The sequence below is a fragment of the Cydia pomonella genome, chromosome 13, assembly GCF_033807575.1.
Source record: "Cydia pomonella isolate Wapato2018A chromosome 13, ilCydPomo1, whole genome shotgun sequence".
NCBI lineage: Eukaryota > Metazoa > Arthropoda > Insecta > Lepidoptera > Tortricidae > Cydia > Cydia pomonella.
This window is the reverse complement of record NC_084715.1, coordinates 11,088,033-11,102,526: the sequence shown is the minus strand read 5'-3', so window position 1 is coordinate 11,102,526 and position 14,494 is coordinate 11,088,033. Positions and strand designations below refer to the sequence as shown.

At 35.2% G+C, this 14,494-nt stretch overlaps 1 protein-coding gene across 3 annotated transcripts in view; it reads right to left on the bottom strand.

The window, feature by feature from the left end:
• Positions 1-14,494, bottom strand: part of LOC133524192 (uncharacterized) — a 55,771-nt gene that overhangs the window by 33,253 nt on the left and 8,024 nt on the right. Inside the window, exon 1 of one of the 3 annotated variants that reach the window (XM_061860070.1) lies at positions 637-975. The exons of 1 other annotated variant lie outside the window; for it this stretch is intronic. In XM_061860070.1, coding sequence (XP_061716054.1) covers positions 637-646 — 10 coding nt within the window. In that variant the 5' untranslated portion in view covers positions 647-975. Of the gene's footprint in view, positions 1-636; positions 976-14,494 lie in introns of those variants that run through there. One more of the 3 variants, XM_061860071.1, reaches the window with a different exon arrangement.

The window sequence follows — 14,494 nt, the reverse complement described above, 5'->3', positions numbered from 1 at the left end:
GGTACTTTGAGAATGCTGATTCTCATACCATATTACCTTACTCAGCATTTTAAGTATGAATTAATTACAAAAAAAAATGTTTTTATTAAACTTAACTGGTAGCACTTGTCCTGTAGTTACACTTTACCCGCCAGGGGCCCATTTCTCGAACCGTATTAGACTAATAATATTAGTGCACGAACTGTCAAGTCGTATGGGCTACCATGGCAACACACTAATAATATTAGACTAATACCGTTCGAGGAATGGGCCCCTGGGAAAAAATAAAGGTCACGCAACAAGTGCATTTCTACTACTTCACAATAATCATCTTTATTTCCATTTAATTAGCTCCATTTCCAATCTAAGAATGATTAAATTAATCAAGTATAACCAAATAAATAAAGCTATCATGAATCAAGAAATAAAGAACAGAATTAATAATATTATTAATATATTAACCGTATGTTTTTAATTTGATTTTACTTAATTTTCCTTTGCACCCCTGATTTACATTTGTTCATGCATAATAACTACTCTCATAAATATATATAATAATTAATAAACAATAAATTATTAATGTATTGGTACCAAACAAACAAAAACTGCAACTGTCAAAATTGTATAAAAAAACAACAAAATAAATTAGGTACTTACGGTAGTTCATAATTTTAGAAGAAACTAAAAATGAAAGTAGCGTCCAGCTAAACTATGAATATACTTTTCAAACGTGTACGTACGTTCAACGGTAGCGGCGCGTGAAAGCTCGACGGACTGTTTGGGCGGAGCGCAGCGCCCAAGCCTTTATAAGGGCGGGCGGCCGCACGCTAGGGCTCGCTCGCGGCTTCGGCTACCAATGAGGTTAACTTTAAAATGGGTGAGGGCCCGATTCGAACGTTAAGATACGTCAAATATTAGGTCTAGATACGATATGGATCGGATATGACAGCGTCAAAAGTGACGTTTCTTCAAACTTTGACACTGACATATGCGATTCCATAATTCCGACCATTAATTTGACGTAGGGGAGGCCGGGGCTGCAAGTTCCCGGGGTAAGTTGTTCCGACAGTTATAACTTTGTAAAGGAAATAAATAGCAATACACGTGAAGTGCGTCGTTTAAGCATCAAGTGACGCGCCGCGCTGGCGGCCATCTTAGTTGCTCCAACAGCGGCGGACGAGTGGCTGTGTGCACCGTGCTATTAGAATACCACGTGAGTACATTTTTTCGTACTTAATCTTTTTTGTCTATTTTTATTTATTATTGTCCAATTTATGTGTATCTTTCCTATATAAGAGTGGCACTTGTTAGGTATCTTATTGTTTGAATGTTTTTTCAATTGATTTCGTTAATTTGCTAGTATGACAGTTTTTATACAAAAACTTAATTTGGGGCTACAAGTTCCCTCCTAAAGGGGTTGGTTGTTCCCCGGAACAACTTACCCCCTTCGAATTTATCATATTTTTTTATGCATTAGCTGAAGAACAGGCAAAGAAAATAGCAAAGAAGAACGAAGACATTACTAACAAGGGAAAAGAAAACAACAATAATAAAGGAAAAGGTAAAGGCAAAAGAAAAAGAAAGGAAAAAGTTCAAGAAAAGGCTAAGCGAAGAGTATTACAAGAAAGCGAGAGTGATAGTAACGAGGATCTGGAATAGTACTGCATAGTTTGTTGTGATTCTTATTCAAATTCTCTTCCAAGAGAACAGTGGATAGAATGTATAATGTGTAAAAATTGGGCACATGTTAAATGTATAAATGAAGCTGGTATTACTTATGTGTGTCCCAATTGTGAGTCAGAAGAAGAATTGAATGATGAATAAGAATAAAATTTGCCAAAGTTAATTAGGACTGCTTAAAACAAGACTGATGATTCCACTAAAAGAAAAATAATTTAATAACCTCAAGATATAAATGAAAAAAATATGGACGTTAGAAGTTTTGTTTTGTTATTTGATTAGAATTGAGGTTGTGATCTCACTTGTTATTACACTTATGAATGAAACGTTAGTCTGGAGGTTACCAGTTGGGTTATTTAGATAAAATAAATGCAGTTATGTATTTGATAAGGTGTTTAACTTGATGACTCTCTATTATAGTATAAAAGAAACATTTATCTGAAAGTTACCAGTTATGTTTATGTTTTTTTTTTTAAAGTTCTGTTATGGAAGTGCCCATTTGTTTTAGTTATAAAAAAGTGTTTATCTCGAGGATCTTTTCCAGTTAATTTTTTTGTATCCTAAAGTATTATTAAGCATGGAGGTAGTAAGGTTTATAAGCTATTAGATCTCAATTTTAGTCAACCAGTGCCAAATGTTTATCTAGATGTAACTAGTAATGTTTTTTGCTGTTTTCTTTATAGTTTATAGCATTGCATTAACACACAGTAAAGATAACTTTAAAAATGACTGTTTTATTTGAAAGAAACCTAAATTATTCTCATATTGTATTTCTATTATCCAAGCGGCACAATTTGCCCCACACATGGAACAACTCGCCCCAACGCGGGGTTAAATGTTCCCTTCCGAAATTTTGCAAAAATATGCCTGTAAAAAAAAACTATTGAGATACTGGCAAAAATTAATATATTATTACAGATATCGATTAAGATTCTTTAAAAGATTTAAATATCAAAAATAAAACTTATCATTTTCATCATATAATTCCATGTTATTTGAAAATCGGAACTTTCAGCCCCGGCCTCCCCTATGTTAAAGTTCGAATCGGGCCGTGAGTCTAGTTGCGATTAACTCAGCAATTGCACAACACTCACCAAAATAATGCATTGTTTTTTTTATTATTGTGTAATTATTATAATATCGTCCTGTAATGTAGTATTAAGTTTATTATGAATTCATGTCCGAAATAAAAGCTTTTTTTTTAAATTATATTACCTACTTTAATGTGCGTAAAAGTGACTTTATTTTTAACACGTTCACCGCTGAGTTACGGTCATAGCCGATATGTAGCGAAAATGCTTCGTAGAGGCAAAACGACAACGTGTCGTGATTAGCGCTGAATGGGTTAACTAATAACTGAGATCTGAGATTTCTGCATACGGGATAAGAACTATTTAAGTTTATCTGAAATTAGTCTTCTTGTTCCTGAGTCATGGGTGTTTTCTATATATTTAAGCTCAACGAGAGTACGGGGTGTTAGGGTCGGCAACGCGCATGTAACACCTCTGGAGATACAGGCATCCATAGGCTACGGTAACTGCTTACAGGCAAGCCGTATGCTTGTTTGCCACCGCCGTAGTATAAAAAAAGTATTTATATATTATATTGTCTGAGTACCCATAACACAAGCCTTCTTGAGCCTACTGTGGGGCTTGGCAAACAATGGCGATTTACTACAAATATGAATTTATGAAAAGGATAAAATGATAATTAACAATCTCAAATTAGCCTATTTTGTTCATTTAACTTTTTGTTTAGGCCCGTAAACAGTAACAAATTAATTTATAATTGTTTTTTTCGTAAAGCGAACAAAAGTAGGACATCCTAAAAAAATAAATTTTCAAATGAAATGACAAATTATAAGTGACCTAGATGTTTAGGTGAGGTGGGCCGATCCTATTATGTCCAATTTTCAATTTGATTTTCTGACAAACGTGGACCCGAATAACCCGATTAGATTTAGTTAACCATAAATACATAGATTCCGGTGACGATGCATCTTCGGTTCCGTAGGTACCTACTTCAAAAGGAAAAATAAACTTTTGAAAGAGATTGAGGATTTATCTTTGTCCGTCTGTCTGTCAATATCCTTGTTTAAGAACACGTGCAAGGCATCGTATTAAAATGTACATTTTACATACTTAGGTTTATTATTCCCTAAGGGCCACTTGCGCGCTCTAACTTTTCTCTCAAATGTTCCATGATCGGTGTCATTGCAATATGTTTCAGATTGTGTTGAATAAAGATTAACAGCAAGTTGTAATTGAAAGTGGTAGGATGTTTTCACATAAGTTTATTAGCGCTCTGTCAATTTACCGTGTAACGAGGGTCAATCCGTCCGATGCCCGGAAATGTTAATTATGATAATACGAAAACAGAGTTTTCTATATGCGGCTCACCAAGCATTTTTAGCGTGACGTAAGTATTTCAAGGTCCGAGTATAGATCGTGTCATTCTCGAAGATGTGTGCCTTGACTCGATCTGCGACAAATCTGCGCGTCATCGTTAATGACACGAAGTATACCTGGTAATTGAAATTTTGAGAAGTTAATTATGTCACTATTGTGTACAATACCGGTAAGAGCTTTAGTGCGAATCCCTCAGACATCAAGCCACACTTGTCATTAGGCATTTTGACTCTGCCTTCTCTCTTTATTCTCAATATGGCATTGACTACACGGGAAGAAGTAGACGCAACGCCTAAAAACTGTAACGTTGACCCGCAGCGCGCGCGCTGGAAATCTACCTTGCGTGCCACACCGACTCGCTAATAAGGGAAGATTCTCACACGTCATGGGTCGTATTAAGCTCAAAAGTTTACAACTTATACATAATTTCTTATAATATATTACATAGGATTCATCGTCCAAGAGTCTTTCGCTGTTACTTAAAATAGGTATAAACCTGTGCTATAAGTACCAGTTACCTTCCATTTGTATCTATATACTTTATACATGTATTATATCTAGACGGGTATTATTTATAATCATATTGTAATAGTACATTATGATACAAGTGTGCTAAGTTGGTCATTACACACGAGGCGATATTGTGCGCGAGCTGTAAGCGAGCGCGCCATAAGAAAGCCGATGTGGGTAATGACCAATGCACACGCGTTTCATACGACGTTTTTCAACACACTTGCGAGGAAAAAACAAAACTTATAAATCAGATTTTTTTGTCAAAACAGTAAAGGTAATTTTCAAAATGGTGGCTTACAGTTTCAATATCGAATAATTGCACCAAAGCGTGCTGGGCTTGTAGGTACTTGTTCGCCAGTTCATTAGAATAAGCTACTAACACGTTTTCTAAGAAAGACTGGGCGTTTTTGCTGATTTTCCATTGAATAAAAGTTTCATATGCCGCCAATTATTTTTCACCAGATTTTGATGGTAAAAAGCTATCGTTCTCGGCTCTTGGCTCTATTAGTATTACTGGCAGTCGATTTTATGTGTTCTTCATTTTCAATACTTGAAAATGACATGTTCGTCAATATATAAACTAAAAACATGCCAAACTATTTCAATTTTATGACAAATACGGAAAATGGTTGGCGCGTTATTTTTTTTTACGCACGATTCCAATGCGCGCGCAAGGCAGAGGCGCGAACGAAATCGACAAACAGCCAATTAAAAAAATGTAAAAAAGCTAATATTTTTGTATTTCTATTCGACGGATGGAGATCAAATCGATAAAATTTGATGTTTATTCATTAATGTAATTTACAAGATAATTTAATCTATAAATTATGTTTGGTGTGATAAAACCTCTTTGAACTAACATTTGAAACCTAATAGTTGGTTTAAAAAAAATGTATTGCTCGACCAAATTAAGAAGGCTCAGTTTCCATGCATATTATTTGCAATCAGTTACCTTCTTAACTGAGTCGGATAATATAATGAAAAAGCCCAAGTGTTACGAGTATAATATACTGAAAAAGCGCGTGCTTAATATTTAGGATTATGAGCCAAAAATCGGTGGAATAAAAACGTCTTTTGAGCAAGTGTGTTGAAAAGAAAGTTATACACAATCTAAGTTAAGATTAGGAAATATTACTAATAATCTATAATTATATTAGTAATAATCTAGAACATCAGAAACAACAAAACAGCGTGTGCGCGCGCGCGTTTGTGTGTGTGTGTGTGTGTGTGTGTGTGTGTGTGTGTGTGTGTGTGTGTGTGTGTGTGTGTGTGTGCGCGCGCGCGCGTGTGCGTGTGTGCGTGTGTGCGTGTGTGCGTGTGTGTGTGTGTGTCTGGTACACTAATTAAAATAATAATAGTTATCCATAGGTTGCCAGAGGTTTTCAGTGTCGATGTATATTTTGTCCAATAACCATTTCGTCAATACCTGTTTGCATGAGTATTTATTAAGGTAATAAATGTTCAGTAACGAATTTAACTTATTGTACTGGAAGCTACCTAGAAAATTATAAAATCTTTTACTGAAGGCAGTTCTATAGATTGCATGTCGTGGAACCATTCTTTTTCGTCTACCTCTTTGTTTTCTGTGGATATAATTCTCTGTGGAAGAAAAGCATTCGGAGTGTTTCTTTAATACTACTTGGAGTACAAATAATTGCCGGACTGTGAGAACTTCGCACGTTTTATATAGATCCTCAGTGGAATGACGATATGGTTTACAATAAGCTACCTTTAACAAGGCTCTTTGAGCACGCTCCAATTTGATAAGGTGGCTCTTGGCAGCACCTCCACACGTGAGTATGCAGTATCCTATCAGTGATTGTGCTAAGGCAAAATAGAGCATTTTTATAATTCTGAAGCCGGCAACATGTCGTTGATGTTTAAAGATGAAAATTAATTTTCGCACTCTACCAGATAGGACGTCTATGTGTGGTTGAAAATTTAATCTATCATCTAATGTTATGCCTAAGTACTTCACGGTATCAGTTCGGCTGAGCGTAGGACAGTTGCATTCCAGTTCAATGTGTGAGGTGATTATGTGCAATTCAAAAATAATCATTGAGGCACTTGGCACCACTTGCCGTGATAGAAAAAGCCAGGTATTTTGTTTTGTCTACATTGAGAGATTTATTTATAAGCCATGCGTTAACTTTATCGAAACCTAACTGTGCTTTGCAGAAACAAAAAGACAGTCGGTCCTAGAATACTCCCTTGGTGTACCCCGTATTCAATCACCAGCTCACTACTTGTATGTTCACCTATCTTAACACTTTGTATCCGGTTCGTCAAGTAGCTCTGAAATAGCTTAAGTTGGGGACCTCGTACTCCTATTGATTCAAGCTTGTACAATATGAGCTTACAGTATTTCACTTATAAAACTATTACGCTTACGCGACGCTTGGTGCCCAGAACTGTACGCGTCTCGTACTCGTAACGTTTTTACGATACGCTTACAGCCGTGTGCTAAGGGCCCATAAGAACCGTGTTTGCCTTGGCCAACCTCAGAAAGTCCTTAAACGAGTTTTACCGTAGGTACCTTGTAGGTACATAAGTTATCCAGCCATACGCTCATTGATGTCTTCTTCAATTGTGTTATTTGTCTTATGTCCGCGGCGCTACGTGATTGGTTAAATTAAAGTAAGTTACAATTACTTCGTTCACTAAAGTCAACACTACTTACTAGTTGTACTACATACAACATACATTACTGTTGTGGCATATATGTAGTTGTGAGACACGTACGTGTTTAGAGTTCGATCTACGAGATTCTCTTCTTAATTCATTCTAACATTAAAAATTTACGAGTAGAAAAAAATTATACATACATAATTTTCCAAAAAAGACAAAATTGCACTCACACCTCACATACAGGTGGATTTTTAAAATGAGTCTGTAAGTGCGACCCTCTCGACCTACTGTTGCTACGCGATAATTATGATAGGAATCTTCATCATCATATATGAAATAACATGTAAATAACGAATGTGTTGTTGTTTCTCCTAGCGTTTGTCCCGGCATTTTGCCACAGCTCATGGGAGCCTGAGGGTCGCTTGGCAACTAATCCCTAGAATTGGCGTAGGCACTAGTTTTTACTAAAGCGACTGTTATCGGACCTTCCAACCTAGGGGGTAAACTAGACCTTATTGAGACTAGTCCGGTTTCCTCGCGATGGGTTCCTTCACAGAAAAGCGATTGGTAAATATCAAATGATATTACGTACATAAGTTCCGAAACATTGGTACGAGCTGGGGTTTGAATTGAACCCGCGAACTCAGGATTGCAAGTCGCACGCTCTTACCGCTAGGCCACCAGCGCTCATAAATAAAGAAAGTATGTACTTATGACAATGTGTAATTTAAGATCTGTCAAACATACAATCACCTTTTTAAATAAACTACTTGAATACTTGAATAAATTCATCCAAAATACCGCCTCCTACGTACTCCTATTGGAGGTATCTTATTGTGCTCATAACGGATGGCATTATAATGGCCACACTTGGCCGTGGGTGCTCTGTATATCCACAATGACCCCGTAAATGAGGAAACTTATACAGTAACTTCCTATATTGTAAGTATAAGTATGCCATTGTGTCGCATACCTATAGCAAAATAATTCATTGAATTTGTAAAAACAAAATAGAGATTTTTAAATTGAAAGGGAACGGAGAGCGTTGTGTGTTAGAGCGAATATGGTGGCCCGCAGATTTGTTAGTTGCTCAATTGAGGTGAAAAAGACTCTTTTTAGAGCATTCTGTACAACCTTTTACACTTCTAGTCTGTGGGCGTGCTACACGCAAAAACAGTACAACGCTCTTCGTATACAGTATAACAACGCTTTCAGGGTGCTGATGGGATTACCTCGGTTTTGTAGTGCGTCGGGGATGTTCGCGGAGGCCAGAGTAGACTGTTTCTACACTACAATGAGGAAACGCTGCACATCCCTGGTGCGCAGGGTGCGGGCTAGTTCCAACGGCATCTTGAGAGCGTTTGCGGAGAGATTTGACTGCCAGTGCCTGAATCACTGTCATATGATTCACGTACTGGTGTCCAAGCCTCTCCAGAATAGGTTAAAATATATTATATTTGACTTAATTTAATTTAGTTTAAGTTAAATTTTAATCTTACGTTTAAATATAATAAGTTAAATGTAATATGATCCTAAGTTGGTCGAAATAAATGAATTTATTTATTATTTATTATTATTATTATTTAACCTACCTTACATTTTAGTTCTGTGAATGATCAAACTTAATTATATAATTACGTATAAGTATACACTAACAACTTTTTCCTACTCGTCGACTGTATATATAAACAAATAATTAAATACATAGGAAATATCCATGACCCAGGAACAAATATCTATGCTCATCACACTAATAAATGCCCTTACCAGGATTTGAACCCGGGACCATCGGCTTCATAGGCAGGGCACTACCCAGACAGGTCGTCAAAACTCAACTATAAGATTAATTTTGATACGCTGTAGTCAACTATAAAAAAATGACCAATCACGTGTCGCCGCGTTGCCATAGAAAAGACTAACCGGCGAGGGGCGCGGGACGGGAGTCGTACGTTTATGCCTTTTGTACTACATTTTTGTTTCCTTACCAATTTTTACTTACTTATTTTTAGACAGGTAGGGGAGGCCGGGGCTGCAAGTTCCCGGGGTAAGTTGTTCCGACAGTTATAACTTTGTAAAGGAAATAAATAGCAATACACGTGAAGTGCGTCGTTTAAGCATCAAGTGACGCGCCGCGCTGGCGGCCATCTTAGTTGCTCCAACAGCGGCGGACGAGTGGCTGTGTGCACCGTGCTATTAGAATACCACGTGAGTACATTTTTTCGTACTTAATCTTTTTTGTCTATTTTTATTTATTATTGTCCAATTTATGTGTATCTTTCCTATATAAGAGTGGCACTTGTTAGGTATCTTATTGTTTGAATGTTTTTTCAATTGATTTCGTTAATTTGCTAGTATGACAGTTTTTATACAAAAACTTAATTTGGGGCTACAAGTTCCCTCCTAAAGGGGTTGGTTGTTCCCCGGAACAACTTACCCCCTTCGAATTTATCATATTTTTTTATGCATTAGCTGAAGAACAGGCAAAGAAAATAGCAAAGAAGAACGAAGACATTACTAACAAGGGAAAAGAAAACAACAATAATAAAGGAAAAGGTAAAGGCAAAAGAAAAAGAAAGGAAAAAGTTCAAGAAAAGGCTAAGCGAAGAGTATTACAAGAAAGCGAGAGTGATAGTAACGAGGATCTGGAATAGTACTGCATAGTTTGTTGTGATTCTTATTCAAATTCTCTTCCAAGAGAACAGTGGATAGAATGTATAATGTGTAAAAATTGGGCACATGTTAAATGTATAAATGAAGCTGGTATTACTTATGTGTGTCCCAATTGTGAGTCAGAAGAAGAATTGAATGATGAATAAGAATAAAATTTGCCAAAGTTAATTAGGACTGCTTAAAACAAGACTGATGATTCCACTAAAAGAAAAATAATTTAATAACCTCAAGATATAAATGAAAAAAATATGGACGTTAGAAGTTTTGTTTTGTTATTTGATTAGAATTGAGGTTGTGATCTCACTTGTTATTACACTTATGAATGAAACGTTAGTCTGGAGGTTACCAGTTGGGTTATTTAGATAAAATAAATGCAGTTATGTATTTGATAAGGTGTTTAACTTGATGACTCTCTATTATAGTATAAAAGAAACATTTATCTGAAAGTTACCAGTTATGTTTATGTTTTTTTTTTTAAAGTTCTGTTATGGAAGTGCCCATTTGTTTTAGTTATAAAAAAGTGTTTATCTCGAGGATCTTTTCCAGTTAATTTTTTTGTATCCTAAAGTATTATTAAGCATGGAGGTAGTAAGGTTTATAAGCTATTAGATCTCAATTTTAGTCAACCAGTGCCAAATGTTTATCTAGATGTAACTAGTAATGTTTTTTGCTGTTTTCTTTATAGTTTATAGCATTGCATTAACACACAGTAAAGATAACTTTAAAAATGACTGTTTTATTTGAAAGAAACCTAAATTATTCTCATATTGTATTTCTATTATCCAAGCGGCACAATTTGCCCCACACATGGAACAACTCGCCCCAACGCGGGGTTAAATGTTCCCTTCCGAAATTTTGCAAAAATATGCCTGTAAAAAAAACTATTGAGATACTGGCAAAAATTAATATATTATTACAGATATCGATTAAGATTCTTTAAAAGATTTAAATATCAAAAATAAAACTTATCATTTTCATCATATAATTCCATGTTATTTGAAAATCGGAACTTTCAGCCCCGGCCTCCCCTACGATTATTGGGACTATCAACGTGTAACGTGGCACCTAATTTCATTAGTCTTTAAATACTTAGGTATGATCTATGTGTATATTTAACCCTTCTTTGCATGGAAATTTCCATCATAACATTGTCCTAAGAATTAAAGGTAATTTTGGAGGTAATTGATATTTATTTCTAAGACTGTCAACTTTCAACAACCGTTCAGCGTGAAATGGAAGGTAGTTGTGAAAAAGTAAATAAATAGAATTTTGACATTTCAAACTTGAATTCGCGGGTTCGCGGTTACGCGCCAATTACGAAAATGATTGACTTTCAAGCTGTTTTCTGGAGGATTATACTGCGAAGATATTGATTTACGCGGGATAATAAATGTGTATCAGTCAGGTATGTAATTTGACACTATGTTACTTTTTGTGCATACACTTTATAATTCGAACATACATAACTCGAAAGTATGTGATGGAAATTTACATCATTATGCAACGACTTCACTCGTAAAGTATTTAAATAAATATAATATTTATTCACGTAGTTTTTTTTTAGTGTTGTATAGTATAAATAAGAATTATTAAATAAAAATATGTATAATTTCATTATCATCATCATCATATCAGCCCTTTATCACCCATATGTTTAATTTATTTAGTACTAAGCTTAAGACTTGATTTTGCATAATGAATGGATAATTCCATCATATTAAAAATCCGGGCAAGTGCGAGTCGGACTCGCGCACGAAGGGTTCCGTACCATTATTTATAAAAACGGCAAAAAAAAAATGTTTGTTGTATGGGAGCCCCCCTTAAATATTTATTTTATTCTGTTGTTAGTCATTGTTGTTATAGCAGTAACAGAAATATATCATCTGTGAAAGTTTCAACTGTCTATTACGGTTCTGGAGATACAGCCTGGTGACAGACGGACGGACGGACGGACAGCGAAGTCTCAGTAATAGGGTCCCGTTTGACCCTTTGGGTACGGAACCCTAAAAAATATATATTCTGTTTATCTTTTCTTATATATTTTTTTTTGTTTCCCCTTAATCTAGAGGTGAACTAACATTATCCTGATTTATTTCACAAATAAAAAACATGCAAAGAAGGGTTAAACTTGTTTCTTCCCCCTTGTATTGTAAGTCAATATTTTTAAAAAATCAAGTCATTTGACTCGACTTTGACTTCATTATTCATAACTTTTAAGATCCTACGATCGCGCCAGCTTGCTCAACATCATTCGAATTAATTGAATATAATTTTATATAAAATAAATGGTTTCCCAATGTCACATAAATGTTTGAGTTGGAAGTTTTTAAGTTCTGCGCCAACGTTGTAATTATGTCGGTACTATGGCTAAATGGTAATGTCACGAGCTTCCAAAGTCAATTTTAAATTTTATCCTTTACGTTTTAACATCAGCGTTGTTGTAGTTCTTTTATAGCAATAGTTATTATTGCGTAGATACAATACCAGTTGATATTGCCCCCGGTTCTGTAAGCTCTCTAAATCCACAAAGGCCCGCTATCAGGATACAAGGCTGAAAGTAAATAGAACTCGTGTGAACTGACATGTTTTGCAGTAGCTGTTATCATGATAGATTTAGGTGAAGACACGTACTAGATACTGTTTTATTTAAAATAAGATGTTTGCAATAATGTGGAAATCGTTTCACACCCACCACTATTCAGTAGGTAGGCAGCGTAGGTAGGTAGGGTAAATCGTCAATTACTGGTCACTCCTTAACCCATTCACGCTAATCACGACAAATTGTCGTTTTGCCTCTACGAAGCATTTCCGCTACATACCAGGAAATCCATGTTATCGGCTACGACCGTAGCTCAGCGGTGATTGTGTAAATAACTGGCCACCTTATACTTAAAATTAATTCTACAGAATTCATTAAAAAGGGTGGCCAGTTATTGACACCATAAGGTGAACTTAAAAACTTCCAACTCAAACATTTATGTGACATTGGGAAACCATTTATTTTATATAAAATTATATTCAGAATATTTACCTTCAAAACAGAATTCATTTAGAGTGGGTATAAACCCACTCTAAATGAATTCTGTTTTGAAGGTAAATAGATTTCATTTTTATTACCTATAAGGTGGCCACTTATTAAAGAGTGGCCAGTAATTGATGATTTCCCCTAAGCAATTTTTAAGGCAATGGAGTAATACTTATCATTCGATGTACATAAAACTTATTTATACATAACGCGTATCTATACGCGTAATTAGCATATCGAGCACTGAGACTGTACTTTATCGGAGTTTTTTTTACTGTAAAATACTTTAAGTACCTAATACCTATGGATTTATAACCAGCTTCACACAAACAGTGACAGTGCCGCTGAAACAAAAGTTTAAAGTCAATTTAAAGTTACGTTAGGCACTACCTCTTGCCGCTAAATATATTCAGACTTGAGCAATCTCCGGTTCGGAAGCGGTGCCTAGCAACATCCTGCTGCCTTTTATTGTAAATAACATACACGAGTAAGTTTTCCGCGATGTGCTCTTAATCTCCCTTCAACATAAAAACTTTATGCGTCATACCAATGGCCATCTCCAATGCAAGGATTTGCGGTAGTCCCTATGATAGAATTATCGTGATTTAATTTTTGCTAATATGTACATATATAACCTATACTAATCCCTATATATATGTATTTGTCATGTAAAGGTTTGAAGTCGCATGTTTTTAATAATTTAATAACTATTTTGTTATTTATTAATTTGCTGGTTTATATTTATAGCTAAATTAATTTAGTTCATAGTTTTAGATACACGGTGTAACATGAGGAAACCGAAAGATTTTAACCACGCACTTCTGATGCCAAAAGAAGGAAAAAATGTTATATGAGTTTAAGTAAATTTCGCGAAAAAAAAATTTTCTTTTGTTTTTTTTTTAATTATATTTTTGAATGTACATAAAAAGTTTATTGTAAAACTGGCACTGAAAATGAGTTTTTACGATTTTTTGTAAAACCTAGTTTTTTTTCAAAGGTTATTTGTCACTTTTTGACATCTATCAATAGGTATCGTTTTCCACTAAGTTAAAATAAAAGTATTTTTTTTTTAATTGCTATTAACTCTGAAACTAGGCAAAATCCAGAAAAGCTTATATGACATTTTAGTCTCTAAATGTGATCAGTAGGGCTAATATGGTCGGCTTTTTATCATTTGTCACCATGCCTGTCACGTTCTAACAAGTATGTAAATGCGAAAGTGACGCATGGCGTGACAGGTGATAAAAATGCGACCATGATACCGCTGCTGGAATACACTGTTAAATTAAAATCTTTCGATTTCCTCAGGTTACACCGTGTATAGTACAATAAGATATATTGCGTGCTGGATCTCGGCATATTGTGATGGATATTTATTATATACTAACACGTTTTGAACTCACTTTCATGCAATAAAAATGTATTGTCTTGATGTGTCCTTACTTACTTTACTTATATAAACACGTTTTGAACCTGTGTAAAGAAAGAGATATTAAGAATGTCAACTTTAGCTTCTTTAAACAGGTTGTTGTGCTCTTTACACATCCTGGGAACTACACTCTGAGACCCGACATAGGTTCTATAAGTACTA